Here is an 18958-nt window from a genome sequence, read left to right on the forward strand (position 1 = left end):
AATGTAAAGGTAATTTCTGATTGAGCGGACAAAGTATTTTACCGTGAATGCGGTCTCAGCGAACATTGCCTTAATTTCTATTGCGCTGTATGTAGTGGTCTACAGCACTACGGATTAAATTAAGCCATAAACGTTAATATCAAGTCCTGAGTATTGACAGAATCAAACTTCTCCAAAAGGGCATAGGCCTGAAAAAGAAACGGGAAGTGTAATTATCACAACTTCAAATACTAATTGCTAGACCAGGGGTATTCAACTCTTGCCCTACGAGTTGCAGAGCCTGCTGGTTCTGTTATACCTGATAATTAATTGCACCCACCTGGTGTAACAGGTCTAAAACAGTCCCTGATTAAAGAGGAACAATGAAAAAAAGCAGTGGAACTGGCTTTGAGGTCCAGGGTTGAGTTTGAGCATGCTAGACAGTAACGCAATAACAGTACTACAAAGTTAACTTTTACTGAAGGGTAATCAAATTAAACAAAACTTGATCCACAATTATTTTAATCAATTGATTTAACTGCATTTTTTTTTTTAACAACATGTCATAAGTGCAACTTTGCGCCAAAGTTGAAACAATAATTTTTCAACCCAGGCAATAACCTTAATGTTCACTGTGATATTGAACAAAGAGGTACGGTGCGTTCGGAAAGTAAGTTTTTCCACATTTTGTTATGTTACAGCCTTATTCTAAAATGTATTAAATATTTTTCCTCAATCTACACAAAATACCCCATGATGACAAAAGTAAAACAGGTTTAGAAATTTTTGCAAATGTATTAACAATAAAAAACAGAAATACCTTCTTTACATACGTTTTCAGACCCTTTGCTATGAGACTCGAAATTGAGCTCAGGTGCATTGTTTCCATTGATCATCCTTCAGATGTTTCTACAACTTGATTGGAGTCCACCTGTGGTAAATTCAATTGATTGGACATGATTCGGAAAGGCACACACCTGTCTCTATAAAAAGGACCTTTTAGTTTGGAACCACCAAGACACTTCCTAGAGCTGGCCGGCCAAACTGAGCAATCAGGGGAGAAGGGCCTTGGTCACAGAGGTGACCAAGAACCCGATGGAGCTCTGTCAGAGTGACCAGAGTTCCTCTGTGGAGATGGGAGAACCTTCCAGAAGGACAACCCTCTCTGCAGCACTCCACCAATTAGGTCTTTATGGTATGCCAGATGGAAGCCACTCCTCAGTAAAAGGCAGCAGCCGCTTGGAGTTTGCCAAAAGACACCTAAAGGACTCGGGGACCATGAGAAATAACATTATTGGGTCTGATGATACCAAGATTTAACTATTTGGCCTGAAAGCCAAGCTTCACGTCTGGAGGAAACCTGGCACCATCCCTACGGTGAAGCATGGTGGAGGCAGCATCATGCTGTGGGGAGGTTTTTCAGAGGCAGGGACTGGGAGACCAGTCAGGATCGAGGCAAACATTAACAGAGATCCTCAATAAAAACTTGCTCCAGAGCGCTCAGGACCTCAGACTAGGGCGAAGGTTCATCTTCCAAATGGACAACAGCCCTAAGCACACAGCCAAGACAATGCAGGTGTGGCTTCGGGACAAGTCTCTGATTGTCTTTGAGTGGCCCAGCCAGAGCCCAGACTTGAACATCTCTGGAGACCTGAAAATAGCTGTGCAGTAACGCTCCCCATCCAACCTGACAGAGCTTGAGAGGATCTGCAGAGATTGGGAGAAACTCCCCAAATACAGGTGTGCCAAGCTTGTAACGTCATACCCAAGAAGTCTTGAGGTTGTACTCGCTGCCAAAGGTGCTTCCACAAAGTACTCCGTAAAGAGTCTGAAAACTTATATATTTTTGCTTGGTCATTATTAGGTATTGAGTGTAAATTGTTGAGAAAAACAGCAATTTAATCAATTTTTTTAATATGGCTGTAACGTAACAATGTGGAGAAAGTCAAGGGGTCTGAATACTTTCTAAATGCACTGTACAGCCAAAATAAAAGCTGAGGTAGCAAACTTCTCAACAGTCTCATACCATGTCACACAAATAAAACACTTTGCAATGACCATCTACAAATATTTTTTCAAATAAAACAGCATAAAACAGAAGATAATCAAATTGCTGAAGTATAAAAAAAATAAAAATGGTTTCACTCTCCTGTAAATTGGGGAATATCCTAACCACTTTACCCCTAAGTAAATTCAGTCAATTTCCTGAACAAAAATCAAACAGTTTCAAGGAAACCAAGTTCCCCAATGTGCTCTTTAGTTAGCTTGTGCTCTCTTACAGGTAGTAAAGGAAGTCATCCAGGTTCATGTTGGGCTCTCTGTGGATGCTTTGGCCCACCAGGAAGGCCAATTTGTGGGCGTATTGACAGGGTGCAGGCACTCGGATGATTCCCTGGAGATAAGCACACAGAAAACCAATGACATGCATACCCACAATATACTACTTACTATCGTGTCCGAAATATACAATACTCAACAATATAGCAATCAATAACCAATATCATAAAGCAGTTGTCTTCAGCTAGGAATGTTTGCAATACAACTAGCTATGAGAATCCAGCCTACCTGCCAGTTGTAGTACATGTGGCAAAGTTTGTAGGTCAGTCGCTGCATGTGGTCAGGCTTCAGTCCACTGCTGTCGTACACCACATTGTAGTGGGTTGGGGAGACACTGCCCATGCGGACGGCCTGGCTGACAATGAAGAAGTCGTACCTGAAAAGGAAAGACAGACAATAAGGATACGTAGTCACACATGATTACATTTCCATGATTGAAAAATCAGTCATCGTCGGTGATCGTACCATTCTGGGCGGGTGACCTCAGTATCGATGCATGTTCCAGGGGGAGGGTTGGTCAGCTTGCCATCGATGCGGGCAAAGAACCTGGAACTGATGCGCTTCTTCACAACCACCAAGGTTAGTTTGGGTCTAGGAGGGGGGTAACACAGGACAGAACAATATCAGCAATAGAATGACTGGTGATTGAAATGGAGTCAATACAGTGGCGAGTTTCTAGAATAGATTGTCTCTTACGCATAGTCGTGTCCCATGGTCTTGATGGACTCCATGATCTGTGGCACCTCGTAGTTGACCACACTCTGCAGCATCCCGTCTCCCACTCCGTCTCTGTACACAATGATACGTGACGGCAGGCAGTTGTTGTGCTTCAGCCACGCCTTCAGGGCACCTGGAAAAGAGCCTGCTGTCAGGATACTGGGGATCATGGTCACAAACTTCAATAGGGATAAAACCCTTTCAGCCCTAGACTTTGAAAAAGCTGTCACAAATGTGACACACTAAATTGGCTCAAATGAATCATAGAAAAACACTTGGAAGTGAGCTTTTAATAGTTCCTTTTATGTAACAAGTGTTTGATTTGACTGAACATGCCTTGCAGCGCCACCTTGAGTCCGTCCATGATCTCCTGTCCACGGTTCTGCAGCACACACTTTGAGAACCACCTGGGAAATCAGAGGTATGTCCCGTTAGTTTAATTGTTAACTCATTCATCATAATATCAGCTTCTGCCATTACACTCTTAGCTTGGCAAAAAACCCTGATGGGAAAGTGTCCATGCATGCCTCCTGGTCATAAGGACACATACCTGGACATGCCCTGGTTAAGACTGGCCACCAGAGCTCCAATTGATCTCTTGCCAGCAGCCGTGTCGTGGTAGCAGTCAATACCCACAATCATCAGCTGCTTCAGCTGTAAAACAGGGAGGTAAGGTGGTTATGTCTTTCAAGTGTAACACCTGAGCATAGGCACATTCTTCCATTGAAATACATGGGATGCATTTGATTTGTGCGTGTGTCTTACTGGGATCTCCACGCTCCACAGCTCTCCTCCCATCTTGCAATTAATCTGCAGGGCGATCTTGGTGGCCACGGTCATGAGGGCCTGTTGTTTGCAGAGGGTGCGGGCCACCACACACTGGCTGGGTGTGGGGCAGTCCACACACAGATACTTCTTCACACTGTCGTACTTGTCCTTTCTGTTGCTGGGCAGGACCACCACCACCTTAGGAAGGAACCCAACACAACTGACATAGATTCCTGCAACATGTTTGTAATAACACCATGACAGTCATGTTTAGCCAGACTTTAGCTGAGTGACTACTGACCATCTGGGTTTCTTTCTTAACATTCTGCTGCAGGGCCCTGAGCAGAGACTCCTGACGGTCCTCGTACTCCACCCTGGAAGAATGCAATGTTATGTCAACTCTGGGACATCAAGTCATTTCTCTGGTGAGAAAGGCTTCACTTGGTATTCCATACAACTGGGTAGTGCAGTTCTCTGTATCTTACTCTCTGTGTGTGTGTACTCACATGATGGCCCTCTGCATGCGGATGCCCAGGGGTGTGGAGACCTTGTTGAGGGTCTGCAGGAGGGCCTGGGCCACATCATTGTTTCTGCGGGTGAAGAACATTAACCAGTTCTCCAGTGGTCGGCAACTGATCAGTGGGATGCCTCTCATTTCCTTGGACCAGTCTGCTTGCCAGGGGTTGTACTCATACTAGGAGAAAATACAAGAACTAGCAGTTACATTACATCTGCTGAAAATACCATACTTCAAACATTGAATGTTAACCTGTTAAATCAGGAAAGTGCAGGAAGACGCCCCACCCCCATATTCTAATACAAACAACACTAAAACTTTGATTTTGTGTTGGATTATATACCGTTCTAGATCCCTGCACAATCCTTTCCGAAGGGAGGACCCTGCCTGTGAGGCTCAGGAGTTTGTTGTCAAAGTTGAGTCCCCAGGTATTCAGCTCTGTCTGGGCCTCCGTGTTCCTGCAAAATAAAGAGATGATCAGTATTGTAATCAATCAAAACTGGGGAATAGAAACCACAGACATTAAACTTACTGGTGGATGTTCCCAACGAAGCGGTTGAGCCGCCCCTCCCTCTGCTCTGGGGTCAGTCTGGTGTGGGTGGACAGGTCTTTCATGATGTTGAAGTCAGCACGCATCTTGTCAGTCAGGCCTTTTAAATAAGACACACAAAAGCCAAAAGTTGTGGTTTGATCACGTAATACCTGGCACGACAGTACATTTAACACTTAAAAAACATTTGCGGTGTTTTGTTATAGTCAGTGGTACCTGTGAGGTAGCAGAACTCTGGGACAAGCATGGCTGGCCCTTGGGGCGGTCCTCCAGAAGGACCAATCTTCTTCATATGGCTGATCAGAAGCACCTGGTTGCCGTCGGTGATGTCCAGACCATATTGCTGAAGAGACATTAACCCACCATTAGTTCAGTCAAGGTTCCATTAAGTGACAACAGCTCATACGCGTGTGTGTGGGACAAAACCTACTGCCTTGTAGTAGTCTTTGAAAGAAATCTCAGAGTCTCCCCTCTTGAATGTGTTGTTGGGAGTATGGTCCCACGCAATGTCATCAATCCTGTAGGTTTTGTTGTTGTACCTAAGGGAAATGATGCATTTACATTAGGATGAAGCCTAATTTTCCATTGTTAATTCATGTCATTGTTACCCATGGCAGAATCTTAACATGTTATCAATAGTGAAATACATGGAAGCAAAGACCATAGCCCTTTACACTCGTACTCGGGGTTGAAAAATGGCAGAGTTGGCCACTAACATGCTATACATGACGTCAGACCAGCATTTTTTTGTTGTTTGAGTGAGGGAAATGATGTAAATTGATGACTACGTATTTTGAAAGATGAGACTAGCCAAACAACTGAGTCCAAATGTGCATATATAGTGTTAATGTTTAACATCACTGTGTTTGATGTAAGTTACAAAATGACATGGCTTCATACACTGGGTTGTTTTGAACAGAATGTGCTGGTTTGTTAATTGTGAAGAAAACTCCCCGAAGCACACGCACCTGAATGCACTCAGGGAACTGAGTGGAAAACTGTAAAATAAATACATTTTGAATGAACAGATTCTGTAATCCATACTGTTCCGGAACAGAACCGTTATTTTAAAAGCATGGAAAGCAGTTAACGTTCTTTTATGTTCCAGACTTTTTTCTAGTCCCACAACAAAATGCCTATTCAAAGCCCTCATGCTGTCCCTTAGAAACGGATTCCAGTGTCTGCCTTCAAGCTGAAAATCTTTGCCTGTGTGTATTTAGGCTACCTGCCCCTCCCACCTCCAAAGCATAGACTACTGTATTGAGGTAATAAGCTTGATTCAGAAGATAGGGAGATAGATTTTTAATTAGCTAGAGAAGAATGGACCTAGTTATGACGTTTCACGTGGGATTTACAAAGACATGTTTTTAATTCTGGTGTCACTCAGTGCACACACAAGCTTGTTAGCTAGCAAGGTCAAGCGTGTTAGTGCATTAGCTCGAAGGACACTCAAAGTTCCCCCATAGAAGCCACTCACAGGTATAATTCTGTGGACCTAATATCATGTCATAAGATGCCTAGCGAGTCAAGCGTCCTCCTCAACCCGCTCTCTACCTACCTGCAAAATTTGGCATCTTGCACCAGGCTACACTTGTCTGTTCATCACACATGTAAACAGCTAGCTTGCATTCTTCATCTGTACAGATTGAAGTAATTTAAGGAACTGTAAATGTAAAAAATAATTAAATGGTGAAAAAAATAAAGGAACGCTATAAATTCAGGGCCCTGTGCAACTGAGTCCTGGACTTCATGACGGGCAGCCGCCAGGTGGTGAAGGTAGGCAACAACATCTCCACTACTCTTTAACACAAAGGCCCCACAAGGGTACATGCTCAGCCCTGTACTCCCTGTTCACCCATGACTGCATGGCCACGCAAGCCTCCAACTCAATCATGGAGTTTGCAGACGACAACAGTGGTAGGTAGGCCTGACTACCAACAACGACGAGAAAGCCTACAGGGAGGTGAAGGCCCTGGCGTAGCGGTGCCAGGAAAATAACCTCTCCCTCAACAAAACGAAGGAGCTGATTGTGGATGGGAGCACGTCCTGACCCCCGTCCATTCTTCTGCGTATACATCACTGACAATCTGAAGAAATTTGGCTTGGCCCTTAACATACAAACACCACTCGGGTTAAGTGCGCGTTGCAAAATAAATGTACACATACATGTTATTCAATCATTGCACCGTCAACGAACATCTGCGTAGCCAGGCGTTAAAATAGAACTTGGTTCTATTTATGAAGCTTAACACGCAGGAAGTCCCGGCTCTCCCATCTCCTCATTGGTTTTTAGGAGCATATACCCACGTGGATGATTGAACTATTAACTAAGGTCCACACTCCAGTCCAGATGGTGGTGGTAATGCACTTTAAAGTTGGTTGCCAACTGTTATAAAGTTCAAAGACTGGAGGAGAGATTACTAGAAACTAACTCGCTTTACCCTTTTATCTGTGGATTAATTGTCAGAGTAGAGGACCTTGTGCATTTCAGGTAAAATAACAACCCAGCTAGCAACAGCAAGCTAGCGAACTAAAGAACCTTGATTGTTTAATGCTTTTCGACCTGAAGGGCCTTGGTCAGGGAGGTGACCAAGAACCCAATGGTCATTCTGACAGCACTCCAGATTTCCTCTGTGGAGATGGGAGAACCTTCCAGTAGGACAACCATCTCTGCAGCACTCCACCAATCAGGCATTTATGGTAGAGTGGCCAGACGGAATCCACTCCTCAGTAAAAGGCACATGAGAGCCCACTCGGAGTTTGCCAAAAGGCACCTAAACGGGATTCAGACAATGAGGAACACAATTTTCTGGTCTGAGGAAACCAAGATTGAACTCTTTGGCGTCACGTCTGGAGGAAACCAGCCACCGCTCATCACCTAGCCAATACCATCCCTACGGTGAAGCATGGTGGTGGCAGCATCATGCTGTGGGGATGTTTTTGCAGCAGCAGGGACCAGGAGACTAATCAAGATCGAGGGAAAGATGAACGGAGAAAAGTACAGAGAAACCCTTGATGAAAACCTGCTCCAGGGCATTCAGGACCTATGACTGGGGCGAAGGTTTACCTTCCAACAGGACAATGACACTAAGCACATAGCCAAGACAATGCAGGAGTGGCTTCGGAATGTCATTGAGTGGCCAAGCCAGAGGCCGGACTTGAACCTGATCTAACATCTCTGGAGACCTGAAAATAGCTGTGCAGTGACGCTCCCCATTCAACCTGACAGCGTGTGAGAGGATCTGCAGAGAAGAATGGAACAAACTCCCCAAATACAGGTGTGCCAAGCTTGTAGCGTCCTACCCAAGAAGACTCAAGGCTATAATCGCTGCCAAAGGTGCTTCAACAAAGTACTGAGTAAAGGGTCTGAACACTTATGTAAATGTGAGTTTAAAAATTCTTAATACATTTGCGCACAAAAAAAAAAAACGTTTTCCTTTGTCATGTTGAGATATTGTGTGTAGATTAAAAATGTATATTTAAAAATATATATTTTATTTTTGAATTGCCTTGCGAAAGTGTAACACTAAGATCCTATTTTATAACTTCGCTAGTAATGTTGTAAATAGAACAAGCTTTCAAATCATGCCCACCTGACCTAGATTGCAATTTATAATGCACTGTTTTTGGATTGCGTAAACAGTAACTGTGTGATGGTGGGGATGCAGAGTTGTGTTCCAAAGTAAACTACAAATGTGAATGCTCCAGTTCGTCAACGGCACAGCTATGAGAGTTCAAAAATGTACATTATTGTTGAATGTAGGCAACATCTCCACTACCCTGCTCTTGAACACAAAGGCCCCACAAGGGTACATGCTTAGCACCCTCCTGTACTCCCTGTTCACCCATGACTTTTAAGTCCTAAAAGGTGCATTGAAACTGCTTATAAACTGTACACACTTTGGAAAGGTGTGTGGCTACTTGGAGACACCAGTTAGTCCTCTCACTCAAACCCTTGTAATTTGTTGGTCATATGTCGCACCTACCCCACATTTTCCAGGAATAGTCTTATGTTACTGAATGTATCCAGAGTATTTTCAGATTGTTATCAACAAATGTGAAAAGTACAGAAATTGTCAAATCAACAGTGTAATGTTTGGATTTAGTCTTGTGTCAGTTGAACTGTTGTGTACTCACCTTCGGTTTAATAATTTTCCCATTATCTATAAACTGTTCCCTTTCAAATACTACCATGGCTATGCATATGTTATCCATATTTATTCTGTAAGAAAAATTTCAATTTAGCCCTATCCATATAGGACAATTCCCAGAAGTGTAAAGAGATAACACTTTTCAAGCAGTTGTTCCCTATGCCAAGATTCACAGATTTAGGATTTCATCCAATTAGATTCCTGTAGTTCAGTATTGAAGGCACTATAGTAATGGGTCTTACTTGGTGAGGACGATGAGTCCCACCAGCTCCTTGGTGCAGGCCTCTGGGAAGCGCTGATCTCCACTCTGCTGCCTGAGGCCCATCATGAAGCTGAGCACCGTCTCACTGCGCAGCACCTTGTGGCTCACGTCCGTGCACAGCATGATGTTGGACTCGTACTGCAGGATGGTGGAAGTAAAGCCGGGCCAGATGGTCAGCCTGAAGAACACACACAGCACACAGTGAAAAACAACAAAAGACATAATATTGCTTAATTCTGGTTCTCTAGTCTCCATAGATTCCACTGTTGAGGCTAGTGAAATACAGACCTGTGCTGTGGGATATTGAGTGGGTCTGTTGGGTTGTAGTAATGGCGTCCAATCTGCTGCATGTTCAGCATCCTCAGTACTCTGAAAACAAGAACAGACAACTGGTAGGCAATGATGGAGTAGAGCCGTGGCTAGGGTTTTCATGTTAACATGTCACTGTCCCCTATTTTATAGATATGGAATATTATTTTCAGAGTTTTGAAACTCAAAGCTGTGAACATGACAATGACCCTTTAGTGGGTGTTCTGACCTTCTGAAGATGATGTTGTAGAACTGCAGGCACACTGGAGAAGTGGGGGGCAGCTCATTGGTCAGAGTGACAGTGATCTGGACTTTCTCACCCATTCTGGTCTCACTGTACAGCACAGTCTCCTATAAACAAAAAAGGTGTATCTAAAGACCCAGAAGATTTAGAATAATGTATTAATTTAAGTCTAAAAAGCACCTAGGTGCCAAACAGCCTTTGTTTTTTAACAGAAACTTAAAGCTGCAATATGCAACTTTTTGGGCGCCCCCAACCAAATTCACATAGAAAGTTTGAGTCTTAGTTTCGGTTTTGTACAATACAATATTTTGGGATTTTAAAATATTTCAAAGTGGTTTCGATGGTACAATGATTATTGTTTTGTCAAACTGAAATTAAGCAAACTATTAGAATTTTTAGCAATCAGGAAATGGCAGAGCAATTTCTGCATATTGCACCTTTAACTGTAAATCCCACTTTACACAAGAAGTTAGTACTAAATTACATAACTATATAAAGCCACCAGAGGAATAGTGCCCTCCAGTGTACTGTACCGTGTTGTGCAGTTTGTGAGGCAGGAAGAGGAGGGCTCCATCAAAGGTGCGAGCTTTGCCTAGTGTCTCCTCATGCTGATACATGAGGGCAGAACGTAGGCGCCGTGACTCCATGACGGGCTTGAAGTCCACATGGTACTGGTACAGCACCCACTGAGGGCGGGACAGGATCTTGAAGAAGTTGGCTTTCAGCTCAATGGGAGAGCCAGAGAAACCTGAGGAAATATCAAAGGTTACCGTTAAACCTGACTGCAGCCAGGGCAATTTGAATTTTGAAATATTTACTAAATGATTTAGCTCAGTAACACTTTGGGGGTTTTTAAATAAGGATGTATCATGGCAAATCCTGTCAAACCATGTAGTCATAAGCCATTTACACACCAGACTTGGACTCTCTCACATGCTCCATAGCCTGCCTGGTGTTGATTCCTGCATCATGAAAGTCACGACGCCGTCCACCTCTCTCTCCAATCTTCACCTGCTGAAACCCTGCAGATATCTGAATAACAGCTGTGAAAAAACAAAACACAAATTATTTAAGTCAGCCTTCTATCGTTCATTGCAAATGTATGCAAAGCATTTTTTTTTCATTTTCATTAAATTCAGCTATCCATAGTCAATTGTTTTGGGAGTTGATGTCATATTAGATGATCCAGAGGGAAAGCGCACTGCACCTTCGGAGGACACAGCCCCTGGGGCAGTTCTCTGTCTTCCTCGACCCACAAGCTCACCCTCAGAGGGGGGAGCTTCTCGTGCTGTCTCCTGAAAGGGTGTCTGCAGGTAAGATCAGACTCATATCAGATAAGACAACTGTAATTTCTTACATTTGATTAACAAACACCGTAAGATTCAGGTACTTTAATTATTTCGTCAAAACGAAAATGTTCAAATTGAGTACTCCAGGCCCTAGTTAACAGATAACATATTAACTAGTTGCTCATGCAGACTAACCACGCCAGGTGCCGCGGTCTCTTGACCGCGCGCTCGGCCCCTTGATCGTGCTCGTGCACGGCCAGTCATTTTCAGTTTCTAAAACCTGGAGAAGACAGTGTTATTGCAAAGAATTTACCCATTTACTAAAATGTTTTAATAACTATGTTGCTTGTAAGATAGCTGGTTTAGGTCGCTAATACTGTCAACCAAGTTTGAGCACATACATTAGTCACTTGCAACACAAGCACTTTACTTGCCAAACCCTAGCTAGGCCAACAAAAACAGGACCTGTAGCCAACTATTAGAATGACTTCAACCACAAATAGTGAAAAGAGAAATTGGTTGACAAAGTTAAAAGCACGCGCTGCACGCGCAGGCTAGCTACTTCCACAACGAAGTAAAAAAATGCATGGCAGGCACATGGCCCCTTAAAGCTAGTTTAGCTAGCTAGCATTGGAGTGACAGCTAACTATCTTTGCAGATTAACCTGACGAAAAAAAAACACGTTCCATTACAACTTATTTTCAACAAGCTAACACGATAAGTTTTCGTGATGTCTAAAAAAGCCCAGCAAGAATGTTGTTTAGCTAGCCAGCCAACATTTTATAGCTAACTAACGTTAGCGCGCTAACATTAGTTGACAGCATTTAACGTACACAATTCAATTCATGTAAATTAACAGATTCCATTCTTCACATTAAGTTAATGTATACACTTAATGTCTATCAGAGTCTTTGGTGATTTATGTAAATATGATATCAATATTTCTACCTACTTACAAACTCAACCTAGTCAAAGAACGAATCAGCAGCAGCAATTAAACTTTTGTCTTGCTTGAACGCAGTATGTGTAGGTCTTCTCACTTCAAAGTATTACTACGCTCGTCAAATTTGCGAATGAAATGAACAACAGTTCAACGCTAAACATCTTATTTTAATACATATTTTACTAATTGGATAAAAAAGTGTTTGTTTTTAAGAAAAAAAATGGATCCCAAAATTCTAACTATACATATGTTCAAAACGGAGGAGAGAAAGATATCTATTTTTGGAATAGAAAGATAATAAGCGGAGTGATCTTCATGACCTTGAACGTTTTCATTATTCCTCTCGCACCTGCCAGCTGCAACCTTACAAATATCCACCAGATGGCGATAAAGTACAGGCCTGGCAGCTACACAAACCGACATAAACCCATGTCTATACATCGGCCTAGTAGACTACCTGATTATAATCTAGACATAATTTTATAATTTCTAGAAAATAAACTCTTATCTTGTTGACATCATAAAACACATTTTTGTCATCATAATACACATGATGGTGTCATTCAAAAGCCCAAGGAACACATATAATCTTAAATTATATCAGGCCTACTCACAACTGATGCCCTATAATTAATAACATAAGAATTGTCTTGTGTTTGGATGTGTTGTGCTATTCAAAATTAAGTATCCAACATAGTCCAATAATCTGGAATTAAAATTTATTCCATAGCTAATGCCTAATTTATTTATCCGAATCTAGCCTTAAACTCAGAGATGTGTTTTGATACTGTCAGAGATTATACTTGGTAGAAGTCCCCCTACTGTGCCACTTTGGTCTGTTTCATCACCATGATTTGTTTTGATGTTGACTAGATCAATGGGAAATGCCTGTTTCGGGGGGAGCACATTGCTCAACATGGATTCTGGATGGACATGTATCTAATTTCCTCTGGATGTTCAAAGGAAAAGTGATCTAGGGGTTGTGCGATTTTCCCGATAAATTGCTGCTGATGTTAGTGTTGTGCTTGCATCATCTCAGTTTTTGATGAGCTGTTTTCGTAAGCAAAGAATAATGAGGAAGCATGGATAGTGAAACTTTTAACAGAGCCTGAAGTTTTTTTCCTTGCAGCCCAGCCTCTCCAATCATCTAGCTGTGATACCTCAATTTTGCCACTGTCATCCCTCCTAATTCTCTATGCCCACTGTTCTTTTCATAGGAACAATCTCTCTTGCTTCTATCAAACATTACTGTGCATAATTTGTTTAATGACTTCCTTCTTACATTGGTTTTTACATGTACTAGTGGGCAAACAGACCATCATGTACTAAGTACTCACCCATAGTTACTGGAGGCCAGAACTGTCCTAAAGACTGGGATGAACCATTCCCTTTCTTCTTTCGGTACGCCTCTTGACATTGATAAAATATGTTAATGATTCTGTGACAGTCTCTTTTATTTCTCTTTCACGTTCTTTCAAGGGGGCTAAAATAAATGTCAACATTTCTTCTCCCACCCTTCCTCCCCTTTCCCGTCTCACCCTTTATCCATTAGAAAATAAGTTGCCATTTTGAGGAAGATGTACGCAAGTCTTTCATGTCTGAGATCTAAGAGTGATTACTGATTCAGACCTGAGGGACCAGTCTGAGAGGAATCGCTCCAGTCACTGTTTACCTGCTTGACAAAAGGGAGAGAGATGATTTTATTTGTTTTAATTAACCTTTATTTAACTAGGCAAGTCAGTTAAAATCTAATTCGTATTTACAATGGCGGCCTACCCCGGCCAAACCCTCCCCTAACTTAGACGACACTAGGCCAATTGTGCGCCGCCCTATGGTACTCCCGATCACGGCCGGTTGTGATACAGCCCGGGATCGAACCAGGGTCTGTTGTGACGCCTCTAGCACTAATGAGAGAGAAAGGAGAGAGAGGATAGACAGAAGAGGGAGAGGGGGTGTCAGTGTCATCAACATTAATTTAGTGCTTTATCCTAAGTAAGTATCATAACTTATTTTCGTCAATCCCTTATTATAAATAAATAAAAAAAGCCACTGGACCACTTAATGGACAACAAACAAGGGAAAAACAACACACAAACATAACTCTGTATAGTGTTTGTCTTTTAAAAGACAATGTGTAAAACGTTGATGATGGGCCAGTTAAATGCAAATGAGAGGTAAATGCTCCATATAAAGTGCTAATTGAACATCTGGAAACGTAAAGCGGGCCCCTCTGGGAAGATGTCATAAAACTCCCTTCTCCTTTGAGCAACAAGACCCTTTTCTTTTATAGGACAGTTCGGCAGTTTTTTTGTCTTTAGAACTTCTTCACTTGGAGTAACAAAGTAAATTATTACAAGATCAGAATCACACCAATCTTACATCTGAAGGGAGTAATGCCCTTCTTCTCAATGAGCATTAGGCTATACAAGCAAATACAGATTTCCCTCAAATTCTATTTGGTATTTGGGGTAGCTAGATTGGCCAACCATGAGACAGAAAAAACTACTTCAAATTAAAGCTGGAATGTATTTTAACAGTAGCTCCAAATGATAAACAGTGGTGTGGCTTCTGAAAATATTTGTATCTATCATATCACCTTTCACTCCAATGATAAGACATCAGACACATACTTTTAAGGGCTTCTTTGGGAAGAAAACGTTTCCTTCAAACACCACCCCTTCCCTTAAACAACAACAACAAAGGACAAAGCCAAAAAGGAAACGAAAATTAAAGGTAAATAATGAAAAGCAAGGATGAGAGCGAGCTGCAAGATGAGCAGTGCCTGGCTGAGAGTGAGCTGCAAGATGAGCAGTGCGAGGCAGAGAGCAAGCTGCAAGATGAGCAGGGCGAGGCTGAGAGCGAGCTGCAAGATGAGCAGTGCCTGGCTGAGAGCGAGCTGCAAGATGAGCAGTGCCTGGCTGAGAGCGAGCTGCAAGATGAGCAGTGCGAGGCAGAGAGCAAGCTGCAAGATGAGCAGTGCGAGGCTGAGAGCGAGCTGCAAGATGAGCAGTGCCTGGCTGAGAGTGAGCTGCAAGATGAGCAGTGCGAGGCAGAGAGCGAGCTGCAAGATGAGCAGTGCCTGGCTGAGAGAGAGCTGCAAGATGAGCAGTGCGAGGCAGAGAGCAAGCTGCAAGATGAGCAGTGCGAGGCAGAGAGCAAGCTGCAAGATGAGCAGTGCGAGGCTGAGAGCGAGCTGCAAGATGAGCAGTGCCTGGCTGAGAGCGAGCTGCAAGATGAGCAGTGCCTGGCTGAGAGCGAGCTGCAAGATGAGCAGTGCGAGGCAGAGAGCGAGCTGCAAGATGAGCAGTGCCTGGCTGAGAGAGAGCTGCAAGATGAGCAGTGCGAGGCAGAGAAAGGTACCCCCTGCAAGGGACGATGATAAATGTGCTTCAGGCTTCAAACTGGTCCAGCAGTGTGGATCCCACACTTACACTAATCAACCACTGAGAGACTATCCAGGACCAACGCAAATGAGTAGGTGCCTTCCTCCAAGAGAAGCACGGAATGTACAGTACATTAGGACTGCATTCCAAATTGGTTTTGTTGTTTGAAAATTAATGATCATAGTGATCATTATCATCATTGTGATAGTTATTTGGGGTGTTTCTGACTCAAAACATGCAATAGCTGTGTGTCTGTCCAAACATCATGGCTAGCACTATTTCTCCCTGACTTACTGTCCCCATTTGGACATAAATATGCTAACAAAGCAGGGTCACAGCCTTAGTAAGAATAGCAGTGGACCTATTGAGCTCCTACACTTGATTGGAAATGTAGAACAAGAGGGGATTCTGAATAATAAGGATACAGTGGCATGATATCAGTAAGCGGGCTAGGAAATTAGATTACTCTATTGCCTGCTGTGGTACATAATCTGCTCAGCATCAATGTGTTCCCTCGGCAAAATGGTACGCACTCACATACGCATGCACACACACACACACACACACACACACACACACACACACACACACACACACACACACACACACACACACACACACACACACACACACACACACACACACTGTTTACTTGACTTGACCGCACTTCCTTTGCCCAAACACCCATGTCCTCTAAACAAATGGATTAATCAAATAGCACCATATAGTATGTATACCGCACCACCAAAGGTACTATAACCAGCTCAATATAAGGCTTTACATATGTCTTGAATCCTCCATCCTTCCTTATCTCTGTTCTTCATGTAGAAGACTGCTGAAAAATGGTTTCTTCCCCCAAAATAGTTAAATCCATGGAAAGGGTTCTTGCTCTCTGATAGATTGAAATGTTTCTGCCTTTAATCTTTAATTTGACTAAACTACACCATTATCTCCATTAAAGGCAGCTTTGACCAAAAAGTAGGGACGTTCTTTGAACTCCAGTAAGTGGAAACAAATGGAGAGTAAGATAGAGATCCCCTAGAGGAGGATGACTGTGATGGACATTCTTTCCACATTTCCCCCTCAACACATTTAGTTTGAAGTTGTCCCATTCAGAAACCGTGCCACACATCGCAACCGATGGAACAGTAAATCAAAATATCAAAGACAAACATATCAACTGTAAAACAAAGAGAACAAGCATGAGGGCGTCAAAGAGAAATGGGAAGAAGCAGACTGCCTTTTCCCTAGCAGTCAGAGATTAGTAAAAGCAGCACCACTATTACTACTTGCTGTAATCTTATCACATCCATCATCTTGTGATGATAAACATCTCTGAGTTGTTCTCACCAATATATATACTCAAAGGGATCACAGATGAATTCTAATACAGTTTCTGACGCATGAGATCATTATGACTGAGGGCCATGGAGATGCCCAGAGTTATATTTAATCATTAAATACAGTATGACACACTTACAAAGAGTCAAATTCTATTAACTTTTTTCTAGATGAAGAGGGGCTTTGAAGTGATTGAATGAATGTGGAAATAGGGGCAATTTCTTCTGTTGTGACATGGTGCTGCTGTTAATCATACTTAACATGGCATAAGAGCCACAAGGGCAAGACTCATGTCTAATAACAGGGCAGTTTATGAGGGGTTGATATTGAGTCCAGTGTTTACCATGCAAGTTGGAAGGCTAGGGTGACACTCAACTGTCATGACAGAATTCAGCTTTCAGCACACACTCAGGGTGACATGCTGATTGGCTATGCAATGAGTAGAAAGGTTGGTTGGAGCTCACATGCATCCTCATATTATCCCTAACTTCGAAATGGTTCAGGAATGAGGAAATAGAAGAAAATAGACCATGACTGTTTAATTGGCTGGGAAATTGTGTGTCTCTGTCTTTTGTTGTTAACCGGTTGCAGAGAGCACACACACTATAGCTCCACCCTTTAAGATTTGTGCACTAGCTTGGTGTGAGAGCCAGGTCAGAGAGAAGGAGTCTGCTACTTGACTTCAATGGATATTCCCCTTCCAGAACATCATTGTGTGTTAAGCATGTAGGTTAAACACTTGAATTGCACAAATTATAGGGATTACAACTATTGGAGACATATTGGTCTTGGAAATGGGCTAACCTGGACAAGTAATTCATAAACGGGGTACAGGTGTAATTCTTAAAATGGGAAGGGCAGCATGTCTACAGACATTTGTAGGAAAGTATAGTACTGAAATTGGGTGTTTACATTATATATGGCAAGACACTTAACAAAACCCCCGCCATGGCCTTGATAATTCCTTCTCTTCTGTTTGTTGAAATAATGACCCTTACCCATACTTCCCCTAACCCAGATTAGTACCGAGGAAACTCTCCCCTTCAAATTCAAATTCCTTCTTATTTGGCAAATGTTGTTTCCTCTGGGTTTGATAACAAAGATCTCGTTCAGCCTAGAGGCTCGACTCTTTTCAGGACTGAACAACATGTTTTGAAGGTTGTTTGTTGATGGAGAAAGAGTGCGATCCTCAATTCAGTGAATGGAAATACATTTGTATCATTAGATAATTGCCATCTGTCTGCGAAGATGTGAAATGTAAACATCACACACTTCTGTAATTTAGTTTGTCCCACCAGTCATGCTACTAGTCAGACACCAAAGACAAGGAAGTATCTGACTCATTTCATAGATACCAAACAACAGATAGTAGCTATAGGAGCTATATGCTGTAGTGAACCTTGTGTTTTTGGCTTAACTCCACATGTGTAAACTTTAGCCAGCTTGGCAGTAGGAGGAGGGGGCACATACTGACCAGCCCATGCTGACCAGAGCAGTGTCCTACAGAGGTTGTGCCCCTTGGAGCCCCTTGGAGCGAGCCTCAGAGACATGTGATCTTTCAAAAGTCAACAAAGTGCTGGGCCACAGCTGGGCTTCAGGGGAACAGAGAGCAGACGCTTAGCAACACCCTCCTGCTGGGCTCTGGAAGAGGAGAGGGTTGGTGGATTCACATGGCCTGCCTGCCTGCCTGCCTGCCTGCCTGCCTGCCTGCCTGCCTGCCTGCCTGCCTGCCTGCCTGCCTGCCTGCCTGCCTGCCTGCCTGCCTGCCTGCATGCATTTGCATTTACAGTATATTCCTCTCTTACAGGGGTGTCTCAACTCACTAGATTCTCACTAGGTTCTTTGTTCATAAAGAACCGTATCACTAGGTTCTTACTAACCAGTTGGATTTTTGGGTTATTTTTAGTGATATTGTTTTTTGTTAATTGCATGTTACATGCTGACATTACTAGGAAGCAATCATCTTTTTGTCATTTCAAATACCCAGCACTAGTGATTTGAGAATTTCCTCCTATACCCAAACACACACAATTTATCTCACCACTGATTTCATTTCCACAAAAGATTAAGTTGTTATCTGCACTGCTGAAACTGTCTGGGGGTTTGAAGTTGAGTTTGAAGTTCCAAAGCATGGGCTTGAACAAAGGTGCACTGAAGCATCGTGCTGC

The 18958-nt window shown here is 42.8% G+C and overlaps 1 protein-coding gene across 2 annotated transcripts; it reads right to left on the reverse strand.

Annotated features, from left to right (window-relative positions):
- Positions 1-440: 440 nt before the first annotated feature.
- piwil1 (piwi-like RNA-mediated gene silencing 1) lies at positions 441-12223 on the reverse strand. Of its 2 annotated transcripts, none has more exons than XM_021605835.2 (21): positions 12080-12223; positions 11319-11403; positions 11042-11141; positions 10749-10877; positions 10368-10582; positions 9820-9941; positions 9570-9650; positions 9262-9459; positions 5299-5407; positions 5085-5211; positions 4851-4968; positions 4662-4776; positions 4308-4495; positions 4103-4175; positions 3799-3999; positions 3584-3687; positions 3370-3440; positions 3013-3166; positions 2782-2907; positions 2545-2692; positions 441-2371 (listed from the first exon to the last, which is right to left on the reverse strand). In XM_021605835.2, exons 2-21 carry the CDS (start codon positions 11385-11387, stop codon positions 2255-2257), a joined length of 2565 nt encoding a protein of 854 aa, XP_021461510.1. In that variant the 5' UTR covers positions 11388-11403; positions 12080-12223; the 3' UTR covers positions 441-2254. The 2 variants fall into 2 exon arrangements, with proteins under 2 accessions (XP_021461510.1, XP_021461511.1); XM_021605836.2 differs by having other exon boundaries at positions 12076-12223.
- Between the last annotated feature and the right edge of the window lie 6735 nt (positions 12224-18958).

Source organism: Oncorhynchus mykiss, chromosome 6 (assembly GCF_013265735.2).
Source record: "Oncorhynchus mykiss isolate Arlee chromosome 6, USDA_OmykA_1.1, whole genome shotgun sequence".
Lineage (NCBI taxonomy): Eukaryota > Metazoa > Chordata > Actinopteri > Salmoniformes > Salmonidae > Oncorhynchus > Oncorhynchus mykiss.